At 47.4% G+C, this 24362-nt stretch overlaps 4 protein-coding genes across 5 annotated transcripts; 1 reads left to right on the forward strand and 3 right to left on the reverse strand.

The window, feature by feature from the left end:
- Positions 1 to 171: 171 nt before the first annotated feature.
- Positions 172 to 2397, forward strand: rcc2 (regulator of chromosome condensation 2; the record flags this gene model as incomplete). The annotated part of the gene is made up of 6 exons (XM_079360051.1): positions 172 to 375; positions 459 to 639; positions 719 to 824; positions 928 to 1000; positions 1089 to 1166; positions 1245 to 2397. Coding segments are annotated over 6 exons (747 nt in total), but the record flags the coding sequence as incomplete, so codon positions are not given.
- Positions 2398 to 3036: 639 nt separating this feature from the next.
- Positions 3037 to 6160, reverse strand: LOC306833422 (large ribosomal subunit protein eL22). Of its 2 annotated transcripts, none has more exons than XM_079358666.1 (4): positions 6059 to 6160; positions 5467 to 5577; positions 5130 to 5254; positions 3037 to 3233 (listed from the first exon to the last, which is right to left on the reverse strand). In XM_079358666.1, exons 1-4 carry the CDS (start codon positions 6068 to 6070, stop codon positions 3089 to 3091), a joined length of 393 nt encoding a protein of 130 aa, XP_079214792.1. In that variant the 5' UTR covers positions 6071 to 6160; the 3' UTR covers positions 3037 to 3088. The 2 variants fall into 2 exon arrangements, with proteins under 2 accessions (XP_079214792.1, XP_079214793.1); XM_079358667.1 differs by having other exon boundaries at positions 5467 to 5574; positions 6059 to 6158.
- Positions 6161 to 8055: 1895 nt separating this feature from the next.
- On the reverse strand, positions 8056 to 11532 carry icmt (isoprenylcysteine carboxyl methyltransferase). The gene is made up of 5 exons (XM_079358913.1): positions 11237 to 11532; positions 10008 to 10096; positions 9762 to 9931; positions 8965 to 9182; positions 8056 to 8876 (listed from the first exon to the last, which is right to left on the reverse strand). The coding sequence occupies exons 1-5, from the start codon at positions 11453 to 11455 to the stop codon at positions 8697 to 8699; spliced, it is 876 nt and encodes a 291-aa protein (XP_079215039.1). The 5' UTR covers positions 11456 to 11532; the 3' UTR covers positions 8056 to 8696.
- A 925-nt stretch (positions 11533 to 12457) lies between these two features.
- On the reverse strand, positions 12458 to 23609 carry rtel1 (regulator of telomere elongation helicase 1). The gene is made up of 33 exons (XM_079359411.1): positions 23265 to 23609; positions 22502 to 22700; positions 22210 to 22303; positions 22031 to 22112; positions 21305 to 21365; positions 21125 to 21200; positions 20843 to 20927; positions 19925 to 19990; positions 19456 to 19603; positions 19339 to 19377; positions 19183 to 19258; positions 18976 to 19073; positions 18321 to 18376; positions 18125 to 18196; positions 17964 to 18042; positions 17749 to 17881; positions 17485 to 17598; positions 17246 to 17286; positions 16973 to 17058; positions 16828 to 16905; positions 16655 to 16732; positions 16239 to 16385; positions 16038 to 16153; positions 15531 to 15654; positions 15280 to 15445; positions 15045 to 15202; positions 14834 to 14935; positions 14239 to 14443; positions 13978 to 14112; positions 13636 to 13773; positions 13350 to 13538; positions 13017 to 13142; positions 12458 to 12714 (listed from the first exon to the last, which is right to left on the reverse strand). Exons 1-33 carry the CDS (start codon positions 23364 to 23366, stop codon positions 12644 to 12646), a joined length of 3540 nt encoding a protein of 1179 aa, XP_079215537.1. The 5' UTR covers positions 23367 to 23609; the 3' UTR covers positions 12458 to 12643.
- Between the last annotated feature and the right edge of the window lie 753 nt (positions 23610 to 24362).

Here is a 24362-nt window from a genome sequence, read left to right on the forward strand (position 1 = left end):
GAGGTGGTAGAGGTGGTGTGCAGACAGTCTATGCCCCTCCCACTGGCTCTGACTTCCTGTTAGCAGCAGAGATTTAAAAAAAACAAAAAAAGACTTTGAAACTGCACAATGATGATTTTTATTTCTGCTCTTTAGTTTAAAGTGTCTGAAGCCGTCCGTCTTCTGTCTTCTGTCTTCTGTCTTCCGTCTTCTGTCTTCGTCCCTGCAGGACACAACAGTGACGGGAAGTTCATAGCTCGCGCTCAGCGCATCGAGTTTGACTGTGAGCTCATCGCTCGCCGCGTCGCCATCTTCATCGAGAAGTCCAAGGACGGCCAGGTCACGCCCGTACCCAACGTGGTGGTCCGGGATGTGGCGTGCGGATCCAACCACACGGTGAGTGCTGATTGGTCAGATCCGAGCGGGTGGTTCTGCAGGTGGTTGGAGCGTGTGAGTGAAGTGTGTTTGTGCGCTCGCAGCTCGTTCTGGACTCTCAGAAGCGAGTGTTCAGTTGGGGTTTCGGCGGATACGGGCGTCTGGGTCACGCCGAGCAGAAGGACGAGATGGTTCCTCGACTCGTCAAACTGTTCGACTTCCCCGGGCGCGGCGCCGCTCAGATCTGTTCGGGCTACCAGTGTTCATTCGCCGTCAGCGAGATGGGTAAGAGGAGAGCGTGACGCGGTTCATCGTGGCGCCGAAGGAACACGCGCTAACGTCTGATCTGTTTGATTTCTTTCAGGCGGTCTGTTTTTCTGGGGCGTGACGAACACTTCCAGAGAGTCGACCATGTACCCCAAAGCTGTGCAGGATCTGTGTGGCTGGAAGATCCGCAGTCTGGCGTGCGGGTGAGTAAGCGGCACACCCGTCTGCTCGGCGGCGAGGATCTTGTCTGTTAAGTGTCGTCGTGGCGCCTGCGTTGGAGTAACTGGGTGTGTTTGTATCAAACAGGAAGAGCAGTGTCATCGTGGCTGCAGACGAGAGCACGATCAGCTGGGGACCGTCGCCTACGTTTGGCGAGCTGGTAAGACTCGCCGCCGCCTCGATCTCTACGGGAGACCGCGGTAACAGGAAGTCGCCAGCGCTGACCGTCTCTGTTTTTCTTCTTTCAGGGATACGGAGACAACAAACCAAAGTCCTCCACCACGGCTCAGGAGGTCAAGACCTTGGACGGCATCTTCATGGAGCAGGTAGGTGGCCGGACCGACGGCGTGCTCTGATTGGCTCAAAGACAAATGGTTAAGGTTGTGACGTTCGTGTTCCTGCAGGTGGTGATGGGATACTCTCACTCCATGGTCATCGCCAGACAGGAAACCGATCAAGAAAAGGAGAGACTGAAAAAGCTGCCCGAGTACAACCCCCGGACGCTCTGATTGGCCGTCCTGCAGCAACGCCTCTTTCTCCTGAGCAGAGACCAGCGCTGCTCAGCAGGAACTCCGGGCCCGCCCCGGTCTCTGTGGCGGTCTACAGGGGGCGTCTTGAGTTCAGAAGGAGGAAAGGAAGGCGGGATTCCTACACATCTCAACCAGCAGCAAAACATCAATTTGGACTCTGATTAGCTGGAGCGGAGACGACGCTCCGCCAACGGTCAACTTCCTGTCACATCCCGACCTCGAGTGAACCTGCAACAGTTCACTCCAAAGCACTTCACACCCAGCCGGTCGTGCTCCCCCCTCCCCCTCCCCCCCCCCCACCTAAAAAAAAACAAAAAAAAAACCTTTTTCTATTTTGTGATACAGCCAAACATTCATGTGTTCACGTCTCTCGTTCTGTCGTCCGTGTCGCAGTATTTGAAACGATTAAAAAAAAAAAAAAAAAAAGTTTGTCACATTTACGGGTGCTACATCAGGACCCTCGGTGTTTTCTCGCTGGGGGCTTTTCAAAGACCAACTCTCCATACCTGTGCCTTTTTCTACGTGTTCGTTCAGGATATGGAAGTCTTGTTTGTTTGTGAGTAAGTGTGTGTGTGTGTGTGTGTGTGTATACGTCGGTGTGAGCAGGCGTGCAGCTGCCACAGATTACAATCAGGATTCAGGACGTGATGTTCTGCGTCAGTGCACTCCACTCATAGTTACATTCCTTTAGTTCTGTTTATATCCAGGATGCTCACCTCAGTCCTTCCAAGACCTCCGAGTCGGCTCGCTCTTTAAAGTCTTTGATTTTCTTTTTTTTCTTTTTTTTTGTTGAGTAAAAGTAACCATTCCGACGCTCAAAGCGGTTTCACAAGCAGAACTTTTTAGAACCGGGGCGGCTCACGTCGCGCCGAAAATGAAGGCTCGTCCTTTTTTTATTTGAAAAAGAAACGACAGACGTGTTTACCCTCTTTTACTCTTTTTTTTTTTTTAATGGTGGAAATTCTTTCTCTGGGTTATTTGTTTTGTTTTTCATTGAAATGATTAAATAAAGATTCACATGAATTAATCTGTCGTCTCTCTGGTGTTTTATCTGCTCGTTGCACAAACACGAGATACTCGCTCTCTAATGGAGGAAGAGGCGACCTCGACATCACTTCAAAGGTTTCACCTCAGTTTGAAGCGTTTTCATTGGCTCTCACACTGCAGACCTGCGTCATTACCGAGATAAAAAGAGAAACAGCGAATAACTTCACTCGTTACATCTTCATCCCGTTTATGACCTGTGACCGTCCTGGTTTTACGCTCTAAGGGACACGCCCCCCCCCCCACACAGGATCATTGTTGGTCTCGATCCCCGAGCGTCTCAGGACGGGAAATACTTCGACTCCCGGAGGAAAGTTGGTGTCGCTCTGTGATCCTGACTGAGACACCCGTCGCTCCAGTCGTACCCTGACATCCGCCTGATGAGTTACATTATTTAACGGCTGTTAAAACAGCGTGGCCACCTTCTCCAGACTAAAGTCCAGGAAGTGACCTCACTGACGCTACCTTACTCGTCACATGACCCCGAAAATATCTCTGAACAGATGCATGGAACTCCTCGGCTCGCAGGACGACCTTCAGTCTGTTTATTATATCTGAGGTGTTTCTGAGTCCTCCGCTCTTCTGACCTTTGACCTCAAACTAAAACAGTCGGGGAGTCGCCTTTGTACTGTAAACATTTATTTAAATGTACAAAATCAAATGAAGTTGTTGTTTTAATCCTCGTCTTCCTCCTCCTCTTCGTCCTGGTTGATCTGGAAGTAGCGGAGCTCGTAGCTCTCCTTGGTGTTCGCCACGACGCGCAGCCAGTCACGGAGGTTGTTCTTCTTCAGGTACTTCTTGGTCAGGTACTTCAGGTATCTGTAGAACAGGACGAGACCATCAAACAGAGTCACTTTAAACACCATGAACGCACGCGGAGAACACAGGAAACTGAACACTCGATCTGCTCGTCCGACACGCTGATAGAAAACCTCGTTGTCTTTTTTCCAGCCTTCAGGGTCGGACCGGCAGTCCAATCGGATCGGTTCTTTTGGTCCCATATGAGAATACCTGCCGAGCGCGTGGACGTCACAGACACGATGTGCTCAGGCTGCAGCCCGTGTTCATCTCTCTAAATGTTCACTGACGGAGCTCTTTTTATATCAGCTGACGACTATATACTTATAAAACTTATAAAAAATCACTTCATTATTTTTATTCTCCTCAAACTGAAACGATTCACAGATCGAGTCTGCGAGTGAATATAAAGGACGCTGAGCATCAAACACGGCAGCAGGATTCACTTTAAACGCTGTCTGTGTGGTCGAGAGAGAGCGAGAGAGAGAGCGAGAGAGAGAGAGAGAAAACGACCACGTGACTGAAACCTTTCAGAGCTTCGAAGCATCAAACCCTGACCCCCGGTCTGCGGCGCCCCCGGTCTGCGGCGCCCCCTCCTCTTAAAGGAAACTGATGAACTGAAACCAGGGCGAGCAGACGACCCCGCAGAGACGCACGCCGAGCTCCGAGCAGACAGAAACGTTCAGGTTCGACTCGCTTTAAATGAAAGATTAACGCTTTGGGAAATTCACTTATTTGCATTCTTGCTAATTAAGAGGATTTAAACCTCCAGTTAGCATGGTAGCAGCTAGTTAGCTTAGCACAGTGAAAACAGCCGACAGAGCTAGTTTTAGTTTTAAATCTGTGAAGTACGAGACGTCCACGGATCCAAACAGTCAGAACCTTTAGCTGCTCATTCACAGCTAGCACACTTTAGCATTTCTTCACTGTGCTCTCATTAAAGGGTTAATCTGAAGGCAGGGACGGCGGCTTCGTTTCCTCCTGAACACCGCCGCCGCCTCACGCCTAAGGATCACCCCGCTCCGGTTACCTCTTCCTCCTGCGGTGGAACAGCAGCGATGAATGAAACCATGGTCGCATGCCTTCAGGCTCCGTCAGGTCCAGAGGAGTCGAGCTAACGGACGGGAACTTTCTAACAAGTGTTCAGTCCCCGGATTAAGTCTGGACCACCTCATGAGCCGGATTGGGGCTCACTGGAACTTTAAGAAGTTTGATATGAAAAATATGGATTAACCCTTCGAGTACAGACTCAACTATTGTTCCAGAGAGACGCGACACCCGAGCACCAGGATCAGACGAAACGACGAGGAGGGAGGGGCTGCTGCATCCTCGACAACAAGAGGGGGTCCTGACTTTGGGTCTGAGTCTACCTGGGGGAGACTGAGACTGTTATCCAGACCCCCTTAAAGACCCGAGTAAACTTCACCACCACCATCCAAACTTTTTAACTATTCAACTTCCTCTCCACAAAAAACATTTCATTCTCTCATTCTTTGGGTCACACACGAACACATCGTGATGCGTTTACTGACCTTTGCCCAACAGTTAACCCTTGAAGATGTAATTTAATCCGGGTACGTCACCACGTCTGCTTTGAGCCGAGGACGACACGCTGTCCCGTTTTACTCAGACGTCAAAGACGATGTTTGTCACACTAAAGACCTCGTGACACGTCACCTCTCAGGAGGAGCGAGAATCTGTCAGCTCGGATGGTTTGAAATGTTCAGGTTTTAAAATGCAGAACCGCGTGTCGATGCTCGTCTTTTTAAATGTTTGTGAACATTAACACACACACACACACACACACACACACACACACACTCGAGGTCGACACTGAACTGGACATCCTCTGCTGCACAGACGCCGTCCTCGGTCCTCATCGCGGTCTACATGCAGTGAGTGTGAAGGGTCGCTCACCTTTTGGAGAAGGGCACTTCGGAGGACACAGTGATCTTGCTCTTGCTCCTCTCGATGGAGACAACGCCGCCTCCCAGGGAGCCCGCTTTCCCGTTCACCTTGATGCGTTCCTGGAGAAACTGCTCCTGAAGATTAGACAAGACGAAAGCGATTAGAAAAAAACCCCTCTCAGACACAGAACACAAACACTCAGAGAGTTCAATCTGAAGTTTCTGCATGTGTAGACAACGATCACTTTCTCCTCCAGCCTCCTCGTCGAGTTTATTCTGCAGAAAATCAGAGTGAGCTGACTCAGAGAAGGCAGCAGGACGTCATCAGCAGAATGAAGAGGACTCACAAAGTTAGCAGCGTCCATGATGCCATCCTCCACAGGGTGAGTACAGTCCAGGGTGAACTTCAGGACCTGCTTCTTCTTCTTACCACCTTTACCGGTGTTCTGCTTCTTCTGCTGAACACACACACACACACACACACACACACACAGTGAGGGGTATACATGAACTCTGCAGGATGTAAACTCATCTGTATCTCCATCTCTCTGTATCAACATAAACTAACAGAAGTCATTCTTATCTATCAGTAAGAGGTGTGTGTGAAGATAAGCTGCTGTCCGAACATGTTATCTTGTTTTTAAGGTGTGTGGAGGATGTTTAATCAGATGATGTCCGGACATGTTGTCTTGTTTTTCTACAACGTGGTGAGCCGCCTGGAGCCGCTATGCTAATGCTAAGCTACAAGGCCACGGGAAAAACACACGAAGCCGTTCAAAACCCCCCACAAAAAAATACTTAAAATAAAAACCAACAACTCAAAATGTTGATAAGAATTGTAATAAATGCAGCATCATCTCATCTCGGCTCTGATTCTTTAGATTTCACGCTGATAAATCGACATTTTAGAGCATTTATTGACAGGAGATTTTTACTTACAATGGGCGCCATGGCGGAGAAGCTAACAGAAAGGAAGATCGAGCAGTGCGCATGCGTCACATTGAAAAATCGAACGCCGAATTATGGATGGAATCATTTTATCTAGGATTGATTAACGAGCTTTGAAATCATGTAAAAGATAATAGAAACAATATGTTAAAAAACGCAAGAAGAAAATAATTATTAGTGATGTTTGGGAAAAGAATCTACGCTTCAGTACGGAACATATTTAGCATTCATGACGCTCATGTTTAGTCATTGTGAGATAAAGGGTCAAAATATGGGTCAAAAAGTCACAAATGTGAGACAGAAAAACAAAGCAATATTAAGTCAGAATCAGGATCAAAAGTGAAGAATACACAATCACAATGATAAAAATGCACAGAGCCCCTGAAGTAAGATGACTTCAAATAACTTGTAGGAACAAGATGATTATTTTGTGCACAGCAGACATTAACTTGTGTTCACAAGGCTCCCGTAGAGAAACGACAGAAACTGAAAGGATGTATTCCTAATTTGACTTCAATCTTTCCCTCACTGCAGGTCATTCTCCGCTTTCTTCTCTCTGCGTTTCCTGTCTCGCCTCAGATATCAAACAAAAACAAAAAATCGTTAAAAACATAAAAGGTCTATGATGATTATTGTATGGTGAGTTGAGTCTTTATAAAATCAGATCCATTGAGAATAATAAAGACAGAGTCAGTGAGTAATAATTGCTTTGATTTTATTTCATGTGATGCTGAGATGTACACTTCTCCCCCTCGGTGATAAATGGTTCTTCTGTACAGTACAAAGTGCAACAAATCTAAACCTGGACTCAGGCGTGCCATGCTGCAGATCTAACGTCGTACACGGTGCACTTCGTACGTATGCTACAAGTGTGTCACTTTGAACTGCAAACACACACAGTCAATCCTAAACTGCGTTTCAGGAACATTGGATTTGGTAGATTGCACCATTGATCGGATGAATAATGTTTTAAAGGACGCGTTCACACATTTCACTCTCTCATCACGTAGGACACAAAAGAACAAATCCTGCACGCTCCTCTTGCTTCAGTGATCAGAGGGCATCAAACTGTGACGATGTCGGGTACGAGTAGTGTGCAAGATTTTTAAAACATGTTTTTGCTCTCTGTAGTGTTTATTATTTGGACTGCAGTACCCATTTCAAACACTAGGTGTCACAGTTAGAGACTGCTCCTTTAACACAGCGTGATGTTCGTCTGCTGTTGATTTGTTCAGTTTGTTTGATGCATATTTTTCCGTGCCCTAAACAGAGAATTACATCTGACCTAACTCGCACCTCTCGAGTCCTTCAAGCTCCGCCCCCCCATCCACAGCTGGCTCCAAAAACAAGGTCAATGCTAGACAGCCAGCATGAAGGGTTGAACCTTGTCGTCCTCAGACGTCGGCACGTCCACCTCTGACTTACAGTCTGCAGTTCAAACATGTACGCTTCACCGACAGGGGTCATGACCTCTTCGCTGACCCTCTCACTCTGCTTCTCTCTCCCACACAACACGACCTGTGCTCAGAGAGTGACTGTAACAGCACTCAGATATAACAGAGAGAGAGAGTGAGAGGCAGCCTCGCTCGACCACTTCCAGCGAGCCGGCAGATCAACGAGGAAAGAAATGAAAAGGACTGTTCATCCCAAACACGAAGAAAACATCTGATGAAAAACACACAAGAGGCTCCAGGGACATCAACTCTTAAATTATAAAAACCTTTTTAAGTGTTCAGTCGGGTGGAGAAGCTGCAGCATCATCTCTAACTGACCTGACAGAAACGGAAACATTCTTCACACAACTAAAAACAGTGAAATAATCGCTCACAGGACAAAAGTGGAAACAGAAAAACGGTTAGTAACGGCTGACTGAAACATGTAACGCTCCGTGGTTTAACATCCATCTTTGTGATCACATGTGCTGCTTTAACCCTCAACACGCGACATCCCGACAGCGTGAGAGCGATCTCGAGTGCTACGACACGACACGGAGACGCTCATCAGGTCTAAATACACAGGTGACATGTGAGTCGTTCAAACGATGTGCTGCAAGTTCTGGTCATTAAAAAACAAGAAATGATCCCTGACGGGTTCCTGCCGGATCGAGACAGGTGTTGAAATCATTTGATTTTTTTTTACTGGTGTTCAATCAAAGTTTAAAATCAGATAACATGATAAGATGAGGCAACCTCTTAAAACTAAAAACAACAACAATACTGTGAAAAAGCTTTTAACTCGTCTGTCTAAAGAATCCGTTTTTAACTCCGTCCTGGTGCGAGCGGCAGCGTGGATCTAAACGTCGACAGGTCGTCTGTGAAAACACTCGGCATGGTCACAGCATGCAAACAGAAACACAACAGAAACACATGAATATTATTGGACTAAATGGAGTACAGTGGAGGTTCTCTGGTCTGTAACTGGATTTTGGAAGTTGGTAGAAAATCAGCAGCCCAGCTGCATGCCGCCGTCCCAGCCGTCACTGTCTGTGTCTGTGAGCTGCAGGCTCTCAGCCGGCTGCTCGGCGCTCCGCTGGAGGGCAGCCGGCCGCCGTGACAGACGCTACACACACCCACCAGGTCTGATCTGCTTCAGCGCTTAAAGTCTGCTCAGTCCAGAATCCGGCTCGGGACTAGTTAACGCGGATCCCTGAGATGAAGGGCAGGCCGGTGGGAACCTTCTTCTTGTACTCCACGTAGTCCTCGGCGAAGAAGTGGATGAGCGAGAGCTCCTCCTCCTCGATACGCTCCCGGAAAAACCTCCAGCTGGCTATCGTGTATCCCAGTATACACACGGGGTTACACAGCATGACCTGCAAGAGTCAGCGGGCTCATCAGTGATCAGAACAGGACGCCGTTACACACCACCACCTGACGTTAACCCAGATCAAAGAGTCTCACCTGAGTCCCCGTGCTCCAGTAGAACCAGCCCACGTAGGACGGGTGTCTGAAGTAGGAGTAGACCCCGCTGGTGACCAGCACGTGGCTCTGGGCCTTCTCGTTCTGAACGATGTGGTTGAAGTTGGAGCCGGCCGTCAACATCGCCGCCTTCCGCAGAAAGTCTCCGCACAGCACCATGACGAGACCGACCACGCTCAGCCAGTTCAGCTGCTTCAGCTCTGAGGGAGGGACGAGAGCACGATTCAACGGGAGGGACGAGAGCACGATTCAACGGGAGGGACGAGAGCACGATTCAACGGGAGGGACGAGAGCACGATTCAACGGGAGGGACGAGAGCACGATTCAACGGGAGGGACGAGAGCACGATTCAACGGGAGGGACGAGAGCACGATTCAACGGGAGGGACGAGAGCACGATTCAACGGGAGGGACGAGAGCACGATTCAACGGGAGGGACGTTTACACTTTATTTAGTTCAGAGCATCGACCCGAAGCTCTCACTGCTCAGAGGAGAGACGTGAGTTTACGTCTCGGAGGAGAGGACCTCTTGTGTCTCTTAAACATATTTCCTCTCCTTTGATTTGTCACCCCCGGGATTACCACTTAATCAGGGTTCAACAAAAATCCTTCAAACATGACTAACAACTTTCAACTCAAGGTGAAATATACGAGCAATCAAGCGATTGGTATAAAGGCAGAACTGTCATTACATAGCAGACTCTGCGTCGTCTTGCCTCCTGTAGTGATTTAGATATTTTCACATGACTAAAAAATCCTATAAGTGGAGATCAGACCAACCTGGAACTGTGAGCTTCTCCACCGTGAACTCCACCCATGATGAGACGGCAGCCAGCGTGTACTCGATGCTGTGGTTGAGCAGGAACGAGTCCAGGGACAGGCTGCGAGGGTTAATGATGGCCGTCACCAGGTACTCCGAGTAATGGAAGAAAGACAGGGAGCACATGTACCTGCAGAGAAGTTCCTGTTACAACACGAATAATCAACCTGCCGCCAAAAACACGAAGCGGCGAAATATCGACATACCAGCCAAAGTGTGTCCATGTGGTGTCGGAGCAGCTGATCATCAAACCGAGGCCGAAGGTCACTCCCAGAAAGCAGGCTCTCACAGCAACCTGGAACAAGTCACAACACTTAGTTTTCACTTTTCCAAGGCTAATTGTTTTCCAGGTTTTCCAGGACGCCTGGAGAACCCTGCTAGTGCTGCAGCCCGCTTGGAGCGCGGCTACGGGACAACTTAGTGAATGTCCTCGAGTGGCCCAGACTTCTTAACACCTGATCGAACATCTCTGGAGAGATCTGAAGACAGCTGTGCACCGACGCTCCCTCGCTCTGAGTGTAAACACCTCGTTTCCCTTCAGAGATCAATAAAGTCAATCTTTTCTCTTCTTCGTCTTCTACGGGACTGACCGCACAGGTGAGCCAGGCTTGTAGCATCATGCACAAAAATAATTGGTGCATCAACAAAGTATTGAGAAGAGGCTGTGAGTATGTAAATACATGTGATAACATTTCAAACTAACTTTTTGTTCACTTGTCTCTCTCTCTCTCCCCCTCCCTCTCTCTCTCTCTCTCTCCCCTCTCTCTCTCTCTCTCTCCCCTCTCTCTCTCTCCCCCTCTCTCCCTCTCTCTCCCTGAGACGACTCGAAACACGAATTGATAACAAAAACACACAACTGCGTTTATTTTGTGATGCAGAAAATTAAATAATTTCAACATTTTAATTTAAACAGGAAGTTTTAAATGCGTGTACACGTTGAACTTGTGTTAATGAGACATATCGAGATGTGAGTTTGGGTCCATATCGCCCCTCTCTGATGTGTTTGTGTCACTATTTCATTTAGTTCATTTGGCCGAATTTACACCAACAGTTCAAAACATGTTTTAAATATAAATTAGAAAGGCACAAAATGAGCAGATTTCTAAACGAGGTTCTGCAGGAAATGATTTCAATGTGCATGAAGGAGGACACAGAGAGAGAGAGAGACAGGTGAGAGAGAGAGACAGGTGAGAGAGAGAGAGACAGGTGAGAGAGCGGATTTACCTGGATTATGTTTCTATGTTGAGCTCATAAACACCAGCTGTCTCTTTATCTAATCCCATCATGTTAAAGGTGGCTAATGTTAGCATACAGCCTCAATAACAAGTGAAGGAAGCTTCAGAACAGACCCGCTGCTTTAAATCTCTCAACATGCTTCAAACCAGACCAAACATAAAGAGACTGAATGAAACAGAAAGCAGGAAGTGATCGTTACCTTGTAGAGAGGTCCTCTATAGATGGTTAGCAAGAGGCCGTTGACTACAGCGATGTGAACGCAAATCACGACTTTCCCGGCAGTTTCCGTCAGGTAGTCAAAGACCCAGTCATGGTGTCCGAAAAAGGTTCTGATGAGCGGGATAACGAGCACGCTGACTCCCAAAATAAACGCATTTACACTAACTCTGCCTTCCAGCACCAACTTACAGCCTGCCATGATGGAAGGACTCCGCTGCAGGAAGTCTCGCGATACTTGAAAAGGCAACCACGTGAATTGTAAACGTCCTAAAGTTACGCTTCTAATTTTGCTTTTATTTAACTAATTATGTCAACCTTATTTCAAACACCGACATGAATACACGTATAATTAAAAATAAATAAATCTAAATGTCAATTTATTCTATAATTATAAAAAAATAATTATATTTGAGGACCAACGATGTTAATTCATTTATGTTAAACACTGATAAATGTGATAAATAAATAAAAGCTGTTATAAATATAATTATTTGAACTTGTGTTATTGGATCTGTTTGTTTAAAATCAGTATAAGATGGTTTATATTTAAGGATCTTTAAAAACATGCCAAAAATGTGAACAAATAAACGACAAACCGGGTCTGGTCTATGTGTTTGACTCTCATAGCAGCAGATCTACATTTATATTTGAACAGGAGCCAGGCAGGTGTGCAGCCAGACTTGTGCAGGGGTGGCCTGAAGTTTGTGACACTAATGAATTTTACATTTTCACCTTTCTCTCCCCACTAATGATGGGTTACAGCCAATCATAGATTTGGATTTTGGGGTGGCCAATGACATTTCAAGGGAGGCCAGCCCTCTGGACACGCCCCCAGGAGCCAAAGGTGTGTGTGGTGAGCTTGAAAAGAAAATAAGTTTGCTTAGACTGAAATGTACATGTCTGACTCCAGAAAGGCTGTAACATAATTTAAACGAGACAGTTACCAAGAGCCACTCGTACCCTGCTGCTGTTCTGTTTGACCTCCGTTGAAGAAATTGGAGGTAGTCCGGTCTGTCTCACGATTTAGAGAAAAAATGGCCGAAGATCAAAAATGATCTGCTGGGAACGTTGTTCATCAGATAAAAACCTTAAATGGAAAAGTATTTAAGATGGTATCAGCTGTGACGGAGGAAACTAAAGAATCAGGAGGCAGGTGTCGACTTAATTGTTCATTTAATTAAATAAAAAACATATAAAAACATCATTTTTCACATTTATTTAATACAGAGCGTCATCACTGTGCTGTTGCACCCAAGCGTCAAGTGTAGTCTTCAAGTCAAGAGTCCAAAAAACGATTCTGGTTCATTATTTAAATAAAATGGAGTCAGATCCATTTTCACCGTCTGGCTCTCGGTTCTTTGGATTCAGCAGAAACACGTTCATGATTCTATTTTCTTTGGCTGTTTGAAAAGAAACTGGAAATCTTGCTTTGTGTCTTTAAAGGCGTCGACGACAAATCTGAAAAAAATAAAATAAAATAAAATAAACACATCAAAGGGATTTCACACCTGCAGAAAACTCACAATATTTCCAGGGTGAGCTTCTTTCATTTAAGTCCTCCTGAAATGTTCAGACGTGACTTCACGACTTCAGTGACACAAAGTTTCTGAAATATGTCCCTTTTTTTCCCCCATTTAAATTCCTTGAAACATTTTCACTTTTAACGGGAGGCTGGTTCAAATTTGCCGTTAACCACTGACATATACCGCCGAGGAAGATCCGAATATGTAAGAGGTCAAATACAAGCTCCTGTCCTTTACCGTTCTCTTGCTGGTCTTCGCTCACAGCCGCAGAAACATCAGCGGCAGAGTCCGACCGACCAATCAGAGCGTCCAGCATCTCTTTGTACTGCTTCTTATGGTGAGGGCGAATAAACGTGCCGAATCCTGAAGAAAAGAAAACACATTCATAGGATTCAGTGGACTCCTTCTCACCGACGGACTGAAGGGAGAAACAGCTTCACTTGTTTCGGAGTCGAGCTCCTAATTTATAGGAAGAAAAGGTCATTCTCTGAGAGCGCCGACCTCTGCCCCGACGACTCACAGCTTTATAAACATTAAAAAGGCGTTGACGACGTGGCGCTCTGAACTTACTGACGAGCAGGCCGAAGTCCTCGTCCCTCTCGGTTAGTAAGCTCACCACCGTGCTCACCAGGCTCTCGTAGCTGTCGCTCTTCTTGTAGCTGAGGACGGCCTGAAAAAGCTGAGAGGACTTTTCTGCGCCCAGAGTTTTTTTCACATCGGCCAGAAAAGCGGTGTGGGCTTCAGTCTTCGGAGCAGAACCTGGAGAACACGAGCGCAGTTTATTAAGATGCATAAAAACTGTTTGGACAAGTCAAAGAGAGTTTTAGTTAAAGATAATTCATATTCATTTATTGACCTTTCTGTGGCTCTTTTAACCCCTGCTGGCTCAGGTGCTGTCCTCCTCTGTTGAGCTGCTGTGTGTTCAGCTGGGTGCAGGAGGAGGAGGAGGAGGAGGAGGGGGGGGGGAGACCCCCCGCTGGCTGTTTGTCTGACGCTTAAAAAAAACAAACATTTAAAATTGATTTTGGACTTTGGAACAGATCCTTGATCGCACAGACGGGTACACACTGTGTCTCGTCTGGGAACCCAAACGCACCCTTTACTCAGTCTCAGACTGGGCGAGGTCGAGACCGGTCGAGATGTGTGTGTGTGTGTGTGTGTGTGTGTGTGTGTGTGTGTGTGTGTGTGTGTTTCGTACCGCTCTGCACGAAAGCTTTCTTCACGTCCTTCGCCAGCGAGTGCTCCGGTTTGAATCCGCAGCCCTGTCCCGTCAGCTCCACACATTTCTCATCGAAGCTCTTCTTGTGATGAGGACGGACAAACTGGTAGAGACCTGAGAGCGGGAGGAAGCGCAACACGTCAACACGTCAACACGTGAACACGGGACGAGTGAACACGCCACATCCTGGATGATCAGTGACATCAGCCGTGTTGTTGTGTGCAGAAATGTTGGACTCACCCCGCAGCAGATTGTGAGTGTTGGCGTCTTCGGTTAAGACGGCGGCTTCAGCCAGCAGTGCGTCCAGGTCGTCCGTCTTTTTGTACGTCTGCAGAGCCTTGACCACGCGGTCGAAGTTCACCGCGCTCAGAGACTTCTTCATCTCTGCCAGGAAGTTTCTCGCTCTGCCGGCTTTCGCTTCGTCGGAGGCGTCAGAGCTCTTCCTCTGCGGCACACAGGAAGTCGCAATGAAGAACAAAGCACAGGTGAGTTTGTTGTTTTCTGTTCAGGCAGCGACATCACGAGTGCGTCAGAGCAGCCGGTATGTTTCCATGACGCTTCAAGCAGAGAGGCGTGCAGGAAAGACCGATCTGAATGCTCCTCAACTTCGTCGTTACTACGGCAACCGATGCAGACGTCTGCACGCAAAGTCTGATCTGATCTTTTGCAACAAAAACATCTTCATAAAGCCAATCGAGGATCTCATGTGATCCGCCTGCAGGCTGTAAGACTCATCGTAGGGGAGCTTTCTCTGCGTCTGCGTGTGTGTGTGTGTGTGTGCGTGTGTGATCGCAGCCCATTGTTGTTGTTGGTGCTTGTTGTTCTGCTGCGCCACTCGTACCTGCTCTTGGACCAGTTTGATTTTCCGTTTGCCTCCCCGCAGCTCGTCCTCCATCCTCTTGTCGTATTGAAGAGACAGCGTGGACAAACGATTCGCCTTCAAAAGAAAAAAAAAATCACCATTTAAAGGTCGACGATATCCATCAACTTGTTCAGATAATAAATGTGTGTGTGGAGCTGTTTCAGTCTCGACCCCGCTGTCTCACCCTCTCCTCTCCCACCAGACCGTCCCCGTCCTCTCCGCCGCCCTGCTCTCCTCGCTCCAGAGCGTCCAGCAGGTTGACCGGCCTCCTCTGACCCTCCTGCACCTCCTGCTCGTACTCGATGCAGATCCTGGCCATCCCGGCCGCTCCCGCTCGATCGTCTGATCGCACACAGAGGAAACAGATCAAAGATGGAGCCGCATTCTCTCTGAAAAGAAAGAGTCAACTTCACACTCACTGAGTCTCCTCCTCTTCAGGCTGGGCAGGTGAGAGTCCAGCGCCTTGGCCTTCTGCGCAGTCAAGCTCTGGGAGGCGGAGCAGGAAGTGACGCCCGAGGACTGAGTGGCGGGTTCACACGACTTCCCACAGCTCTCTCCAGGAGCCTTCTGCTCCACGAAGGGTCTCTGGAAGAATAAAAACAATACGAGCTGAAAGACGTCTGGAGGCGTGAAGGTGTGACACGTCTGCAGGACGTGGACGCTGACTTACCAGTTTCTGTGCGACCCTGAAGAACTGAGAGACGTCTCGGACGATGTTCCCGAAGCTGTCGTAGAGACGCACGTACGGTTTGACCCACGCTGGCAGCTGATCGCGGGCAGAGAAGCCTTTAAACCTGACAGAGAACGCACATAAAAAAACATGATCCAGACGAGGCCGAGGTGGAGAAGCAGAGAACTGCCGTCTCGTCTTTACAGCCTGAGCTCTCAGTGAGGACGTTATTACGCACAGTGGACCGAACAGCTCACGTGTCAACCCGTCCTTTTCTTTTCTTGTCACATATAATAATAATAATAATAATAATAATAATAAAAGGAAACACGGGGAATGAGCTCTCCTGAGCAGAGCGACAAACCTGAAGATTACAGAACAACGAGAGACGTGAGAGAAGCTGCACAGTCGCTTGAATGCCACAAAATAACAGATATTTGTTGTTTTTTCACTTTGGGGTGTTTTGAATGTTGAAGCTCAGCTGCCCGTCACTCGATCATGTCTGACCTCTGATCACACAGGAAGATGGCTCCGTAGTCCTCTTTGTGGCGAATCACTCGACCGATGGCCTGATTCACGGCTCTGAAAGCCTGCTGCCGATACCACTCCTGACCAGACAGGTACTGCACGCACACACACACACACACACACATAAACATAGATCCAGCCTCTTCTTCAGTCACTCCTCTGGGAACGTCTTCTCCTCACCTTCATCCCCGGAACTTTCTTTCTGCTCATCTCGTCCAAGAACTGCATCTTCAGGACGACGCGAGGATCCATCCTGGGAGGGAAAGGAAGGCCGGTGATGATGACACCCCGCCCGAAGGTGTTCGCAAAATCCAGACCCTCGCTGGCCTGAGACAGAGAAATGTTCAGATGGAGTGCGTGTCTGCAGAACGCTGCAGGGCTGCCAGGGGACAGTCCAGGAACTGTGGCGTGATTTGCAGAACGAGCCGTCTAGCGCCCTCCAACATACGTTTACCTCCTGATCTGAGTCTTTGCTCACGTTCTGCATCGTCACGCTTTCAGAAGGTTTTAAAACAGGGATCAGCAGAATATGTCAAAGTGAATCCTTCGGAGAGTTGAGACTTTTCATCTCAGGGAAAAAAAAAAAAGAAGCTCACCTTCCCTCGGGTCACTGCGAAGAAAGATCCCCCTTTGGATGCCGGGTCGTTGACTTTGCTGTAATAACCGTTGATAACCTGAGGAGGGAAACGGAGAGGAGACGAACTGCAGCCGACGTGAGAGCTTCAAAAACCTTTCAAAGTCGTGTGCGTGAATATTTAATCAATCAAACCTCGTTAAAGGTTCCCTTTCCTTTGGGTTCAACAAACATGGGCTTCACGTTCTCGATGCGGTTCGCCTGTCCGTTAGCCTGAAGACACAAACGCTCACTTTTTATTTCATTCACATGTGAAGTCTTGGGATTGATCTCCACTTACTCTCCAGAACTCCAGAGTTTTCTCCATCAAAGGGAAGGAGGGGAAAAACACCAAGAGGCCGTGAGGGACGACTCGGCTCAGGTTGGCTGAGGAGAAAACACGAGAAACATGAGAACGCCATCGTTAAGGCGACGGAAAGATCTTCATCATGACTGACATATGTGAATCAGCACATGGATGGATGGATAGATAGATGGATAGTTAGTTAGTTAGTTTATTGATCCCGAAGGAAATTCAAGACCTTCAGTCTGTCATAGAAAAGCACGGGCTTACCGACTGTGTTTCCTAAGGACGCCATGTTTTCAGGAATAAACCTGCAACAGAAGTCAAGGACATTATTTTACTTTGCATCCTCAACACAAGACAGAGTTTGTATTAAAAGTGAAACTTTCACCAAATGGAAAGCAGCGGAGGAGAAAACAAGGCGGCTTGAACTCGAGTTATTTGGCTTTAAATTCAGAAGGAATTTGTAATAAGAGAAGCACCGAGTGGGAAAGTAAGCAAGTACGAACCTTCGGTCAAACGCTGAACTTAACTCGACTCCATCGGGGCCTCGATCGATGACAGTGACAAAGATCTGGTCCCGCTCGATCACGTGTTTGTTCTCCAGAGTCACCGGGAATTCTCTGCAGAGGAACACAAACAGCAGCGGATCACCGAGAAGCTTCTGCTTAGAACGATCTGTTTTTGTGATGCGCTCCAAAGCTTCGTCTCTCGTCTCTTGATTTGGAGCACGTGCAGGTACGTTGAGGTTGGAGGAGCGGCGGGTGACTTACATCCTCATCTCCGAGGTGAACGAGGTCAGAGGGGAGAGCGTCCCGCTGGTCAGGATGATGCTGCGGACTTCCTGGTTCTTCAGATCCTGCATGCTGAAGCCCGGAGAAAAGCACCAGTAACTCAAAATGTTTCCTACGAGGAAGGACAGAAAGTCGTTGAGTGACGGTTACTCAGAGCACAGGTGATGAATAAATCGGACGCTGTGTGACATCACCTTGTTTCTTCGACGACGACGAAGCCCAAACGTCGGCGCTCTTCTTCTTCTGAGTGCTGGTGTCTCGGTGGATGTGAACCTGAGACAGACGCACAGCTCACCGTTTACGATCATATCGATTCAACAAAAGCTGCTCGAGGCTCCTTCGAACAAACACACACCTTGAACTGAGCCGTGTTGGACTGCATCCTCAGCTGTCGCTCCTTTTCTGCCGGATCGCCACAAAACACCAGCTACAAGACGGAGACACGACGATGACCTACACACCTGCACCAACATCACTTCCTGCGCCGCCACCAATCAGAGCTGTCCAGGACCGGGCCGGGCTGCACCTCAGTCCCCCCCCGGGCTGCTTACCTGAATCATATCCGACAGCTTCTGCAGTCCACCTGTGTTCATGAATATTCCCGATTCTGGAGAGAAACGAGTTGGTTAGAATAGTTTGGTTCTGTATGACGCAGAGGAAGAAACACAGGACTCATCATCATCGTCACATCTTTTTTACATGTTATTTGTCATATTTAATTTAATGCAAAGATGTAATGAGTGCATGTACACCTGTTGTGGGGGGAAGAAAATGAGTGTGACACACTCAGGAAACATGAGTCAACAAGACTTTAAGAGAGATATCTGCAGGTCTTTGTTTCATCAAGACTCTGCAGCAAACGAGGTGTGTGTGTGTGTGTGTGTGTGTGTGTGTGTGTGTGCGTTATTGTATTGTTTCGTCACCCGAGTTTTATGTTCATAATTTATGTTAATTAAACGTCATTTTGAATTCAAGTTTGATGGATTTATTCTGAAGTTAAAGTGGATTAAAGGTTGAAAGAAGTTGGAAAAATAAATCCATCAGTCTGAAGAACTTTGGGCCGGGTGTATTTCCTGGAGGGCGATCGGACTTCAGAAGCGTTCCTGCGTCGGCCATTTTCTTTAAATCTCAGGCTAAACGTACCCGTATGTACTCAGGCAACATGTTGTGGTGTGAGCACAAGCAGAGGAAAAAGAAAACACTGACGTCCTGCTAAGTGTCCGCTGATCTGCTCCAGGGCTTCGTAGACGGGCGTCTTGGTGTCGTAGGTCAGGTGCGCTCTCTCCAGCAGCTCGTAGATGAAGCTGAGGCAGAAAGAAGATTTACGTTACAAACACGCCGAGCCTCGAATCCAACGATTCCATCTGAAGCCGGTGCGTTTGTGGTCGAGGCCGAGCGCCGCGGTTCACCTACATTCCTGGCTTTGTGATGCCTCTGTCACCCGGGACGTCGTAGGAATCGATGGCGGCTTCCAGATCCAGCAGAATTTCTGTGGAGGCGAACAGAACCAGGTTGTTCGTCGGACACAGACGTGTTACTCATCATCTTTAAACCCTTTAAGATACTTACGTTTGATCTTAGCGACAGATTGGATGTCTAACTTCAAACCTGGAACAAACAAAGAGGATCATGGGTAATGATGTTGCATCTTTGAATCATCGAACGGCACAAATTACTGGTTCAGACCCGAGTTCAGCGATTCCACGTTGAAGTCTTCGGACGCGGCGCCGACGTCTTTCGCCTGCTCCGAAAGCAGCCGGTCCACCGCCGTGATGGCCGAGGCGAGGTCGTACGGCGTCAGATCGAAGGAGGTCGATTCTTCACACGTCTTCTCCTGCAAACACAATCATCCCCGCCCTTTATATCCAGGATCCGTGCAACGATTATCTGCTTTATTTAATCAAACGTTTAGATCTGCTAGATCAGAACAAAAAGCTTCTGTTAATAAAGACGAGGAAACCGAGGCCTCGATAAACGGGTCAAACTTTGAACTTTCTTTCCTTACGGCCCCGACAAGGTGAAAATCTTGAACATATAAATCGACTCATTCTGATGATGAGTGACCCTCGACTGAATTCCTGTTTCAGTTAATGGATCAAATAAAATCTCTGGTAAGATGTTCGTTCACATAAAAACACCCAGAGCAGAGACTCACCACATTGTGAGCTTCATCAAAGATGACCACGGCTCCTTTTAGCTCGATGTTGTGCGCCCTGCGGCTCTGCGGGTCAGACGCACAAAACAGGAGATCAGCGATATGACGTAAAAAATAAAGTCTACATTGATGCTCTTTATGACACAGTGCACATTTCATTTTAAAAAAAGCCTTAAAGGAGCAGTACGTAACTCTGACCCCCTAGTGTTTAAAATGGGTACTGCAGTCTAAATTGTCTCTTCCCCCCCTCCTCTCTAGAGTGGATGCTCACACAGGTCAGCATGTGGTGGACACTGTAGCTTCAGTGTTTAGCCAGCTCTGCATGTGGTGGACACTGTAGCTTCAGTGTTTAGCCAGCTCTGCATGTAGAGACACTGTAGCTTCAGTGTTTAGCCAGCTCTGCATGTAGAGACACTGTAGCTTCAGCGTTTAGCCAGCTCTGCATGTAGAGACACTGTAGCTTCAGTGTTTAGCCAGCTCTGCATGTGGTGGACACTGTAGCTTCAGTGTTTAGCCAGCTCTGCATGTGGTGGACACAGTAGCTTCAGTGTTTAGCCAGCTCTGCATGTGGTGGACACTGTAGCTTCAGTGTTTAGCCAGCTCTGCATGTGGTGGACACTGTAGCTTCAGTGTTTAGCCAGCTCTGCATGTGGTGGACACAGTAGCTTCAGTGAGCCAGCTCTTCATGTAGAGAAACTGTAGCTTCAGTGTTTAACCAGCTCTGCATGTGGTGGACACTGTAGCTTCAGTGTTTAACCAGCTCTGCGTGGGTCTGTCAACCTTTCTGTGTTCTAACCTCTCTCTCAACATTTCCAATATTGTCGTATAGACACCATAACAATTAAATAAGATGCTGTCAGTGCAGATATCTGAACTCAGCTTCCTGCATTACTCCATGATATCTCTGAGTCGGCTCACCTTTGGATCCAGCAGGTAGTTATACGGCATGAATATGATGTCTGCTTGCTGTTTCAAGGACCGGGAGAGGTAGTACGGACAAACCCTGCAGGTTTAAAACACATTATGACCATTTCCTGTTTAAACTGCCAGAGAGCTAAAAACACATCAGCTGCTTCATCGTCAGCGATCATTACAGTCAAACATTGGTACAAAAGTCATGAATTCTCTGGTTTCTGTTTCTCATGGATGATGTTAGTTATTTCACTGGACTTAAAAGTGACCTGTTAGTTAAGGTCTCACCTTTGTTTGTTTCCATATTTCACCAAATCTTCCACGTCGAGGATGGAGTTCGCCAACTCTCTGTCAGTGCTCTTCTCTGAAGCAGAACAGACGAAGAAGAAGTCCCATAATGTGAGACACTTTCAAAGAGCCGGGGATCGAACCCCCGACCTTCTGCTTGAGAGACGACAGCCTACTTACCTTCAACGTTGTTGTAGAAGACACACGACCTGGTGGAGACCTTTCCTCTGCACATATGGACCTGAAACCCACACAGAGAAACACTGTGTTCATTGTACCAGTACAAACTGGGTTCAAACCAGTACAAGTAGCATCAACTAAAGTAATGTCAGAACTGAAGAGAAGAGACGAACAATATGATCCCGGATCAACTTCAAAGACTCGGAGAACGTGCAGCTGTGTGTTCGATACAGCCGTTACAGAGAGACACGAATGTGAGGAGAGAGAGGTGTGTGTGTGTGTGTGTGTGTGTGTGTGTGTGAGATCGCAGCCCATTGTGTGTGTGTGTGTGTGGGGGGGGGGGGTCCATCAGGATCTGAAACCAGAGCGTCAAAGGACCATAAGCCTCTGTACATGAGGCGCCAAGCGTTGGCTGTGCGCTCTGGAGTGTGTGCGTGAAGAAAAGCGCTGCACGTCTGTCCTGTCTCCATGACAACAGTCTGTTGATAACGCCCGCTGTATGACCGACACCGCTCGAGGAGGATGTGAGTACAGGACACGATCCGTAGGAGGTAAAACTACGGAGATTATCAGACGTTTTGGGAAAGAAAAAAAAAAAAGATGGCCGCCGTGCTGTGCGGCTGTCTGCTTCTGCAAACACGTTCTAGTCATTGAATAACGATTAAAGAAAGACGCTGGAGGGGACACGGGGCCCCAACTTCATACACACAGACTATTCCTCCTCACCTTGACGTGGTTGCTCTCCTGACGCATCACTTCCTGGTTGATACACAGCTGCTCTCTGGATCCCAGCACACACACCTTCGGTCTGAACCAGCACACACAGATCGAGGTCATTTGATCTCGTCCACCGAAATACACGAATAAAGAGAAACAGCCTTCATCCGAATGTTCTCGTATGTTACCTGTACGAAGTGTTCTTCAACTCGTTGATGACCTGTGCCAGCTGAGAGTGAGTCCTGGACGCGTAGATGATCTTTGGAACATCTGTGTAGTAAGCTGAAAACCCCCAAATAATCATTTTACACAGTAACATGAAGAATAACAATCATGTAAACATGTCAGTAGCTGTTTCTTTGTAAAGCACTCGAGGTAAACACGTCAGCCCCTCCTTCATCTTTGGATTTTATGATTTTCAAATTTAAAGTGACCTTCTGCAGAGACTCTGCAGCGAGCGGACAGATGATACGAACGTACTCGGTGTGTCTCCGTCTGTGGCGGCCGTCCCCCACGATGCCAGCGGCGTGTCGGGGAACATCTCCTCCCCGCCCAGCTTCTCTGAGATCTTCCGGGCGGAGATGGTGTCCTTAAAGTGCTCTCTCCAGGCCAGGGTGGCACAGAGCAGGCACAGGGTCTTACCTGTACCTGTGGGACTCTCCAGGACCCCGTTCACCTTCTGAAACACACGGGTACACGTAAACACAGGTTTCACATGTTTCACTGATCAGCACGTTGTTCTGCTACGTCTCCACCAATCAAATGTTTTTAATAAGAAAATCAACGCGAAGACTGTGGGAGGACCTGGCACAGACCTGGACCAGGTCCTAGTTATGCTGCTATAGACTTAGACTGCTAAGGGACCTGGCTCAGGTCCTAGTTATGCTGCTATAGACGTAGACTGCTAAGGGACCTGTTTCAGACCTGGACCAGGTCCTAGTTATGCTGCTATAGACTTAGACTGCTGGGGGACCTGGTTCAGACCTGGACCAGGTCCTAGTTATGCTGCTATAGACTTAGACTGCTGGGGGACCTGGTTCAGACCTGGACCAGGTCCTAGTTATGCTGCTATAGACTTAGACTGCAGGGGGACCTTGTCCAACTCCTGGTTTTGTTTTGTCCAGCATCACTGAACAGCTGCTGAGAAACTGAAACTGTAAGGTAACCCTAGTTACAACAGGTTTCCATAGCAACCAGCATCCCCCCTAACAACCAGACATAAACTATCGTAAACCGTTCTCACCTTTTGAAGACATTCGACCACTTTGCTCATGTAGTCCTTCTGACAGTCATAAGGAGGAAAAGGGAATTTCACCGTGACTCCGTTCAGAGTCAGTGAACTCATCACGAGTCAACAAAACTAAACAAGATTACGTTTTTAAAAATGGCGCACTTTGAGAAGCGTCCTCTTGACTACAGGTTAACTATAGTTTACACTTTGAATTCAATAAGTGTGTTCAAATCAGCAGATAACACTGACAGCTTCAGCCGCTGTGTGAAGTAGTTTACAGTCAACCAACTCTGGGAACATGTCTCAGCTTGGCGCCTCCACTCAGCCTACGGAGCATGCGCACTGCGACGACACGCCTCCGCTGCGTTCACGTACCCTCAGAATAATAATCATGCTGCGTTCCTGTTACCTCGGAATATGAAGAATAATAATAATCACAATGATAATTCAACCACTGCTGAGACAGTTTCAGAAGAAGCAGCTCCAGATGAAAAGGTGTAAAAACGTGTTTCTCTTTGGTTCTTCGTTTGACAATTTAGCGTTTGAGTAAAACTACATTTTTTGTTTGACTGTAAGCATTTATTCCACCTTGCAAATACAATATCATTAAGAGAACAAGAATAGTTCACTTAAAGCAACTTGTGAAACGAAGAAGAGAAAAACAGGAACCAGAATAGTAATATTAAAAAATGATGTTACAATGTTGGAACGACTGAGCTGCAGTGAGAAGTGAATTTCTCCCCAACGTGGTACAAAAAAACCGGCCAAACCTAAAAGATCAGCTTTTTGTGCATGTTATGTTGTGTACTGAACACACACACTTAACAGTTAAATCATTAGCTTATACTGCGTTTAATTGAACCTTTAATTTTATTGTTCTTTTCCCACATAAACACTGTACGTTAACCATCGGACGCATTTTAAACATCTGATTGGATGAATCAAAAGACTTCAGACTGACTTTAAACATTTTTGAGTAACCTCTCCCTCATGTCTATTGTATCTGAGATCAGTTCTTTTCAGGGTTTGGAATAAAGTCTTATCAAAAAGTTTGAGTAACTCACTCACATTCAGATCCTGTTTCAAGAAATCATTGTCCACACATAATAA

The sequence above is a fragment of the Symphodus melops genome, assembly GCF_947650265.1.
Source record: "Symphodus melops genome assembly, chromosome: 13".
Lineage (NCBI taxonomy): Eukaryota > Metazoa > Chordata > Actinopteri > Labriformes > Labridae > Symphodus > Symphodus melops.

Bases quoted from the DNA above. Each gene is read 5' to 3' on its own strand.
- rtel1 (XM_079359411.1), bottom strand. From the start codon at position 23,366: ATGAGTTCACTGACTCTGAACGGAGTCACGGTGAAATTCCCTTTTCCT. The intron at 18,197-18,320 runs GTAAGCAGCCCG...TCCGTCTTGTAG, and splicing joins AGCTGTCGGATATGATTCAG to CTGGTGTTTTGTGGCGATCC. The intron at 16,906-16,972 runs GTAAGTGGAGAT...TTGTGTCTTCAG, and splicing joins AAACTCTGGAGTTCTGGAGA to GCTAACGGACAGGCGAACCG.
- LOC306833422 (XM_079358666.1), bottom strand. The intron at 5,255-5,466 runs GTGAGTCCTCTT...TCTAATCTTCAG, and splicing joins TCATGGACGCTGCTAACTTT to GAGCAGTTTCTCCAGGAACG. The intron at 3,234-5,129 runs GTGAGCGACCCT...CCTGTTCTACAG, and splicing joins GAAGTGCCCTTCTCCAAAAG to ATACCTGAAGTACCTGACCA.
- icmt (XM_079358913.1), bottom strand. From the start codon at position 11,455: ATGGCAGGCTGTAAGTTGGTGCTGGAAGGCAGAGTTAGTGTAAATGCG. The intron at 9,932-10,007 runs GTATGTCGATAT...ACTTCTCTGCAG, and splicing joins ACATGGACACACTTTGGCTG to GTACATGTGCTCCCTGTCTT. The intron at 8,877-8,964 runs GTGAGACTCTTT...TGACTCTTGCAG, and splicing joins ACTGGAGCACGGGGACTCAG to GTCATGCTGTGTAACCCCGT.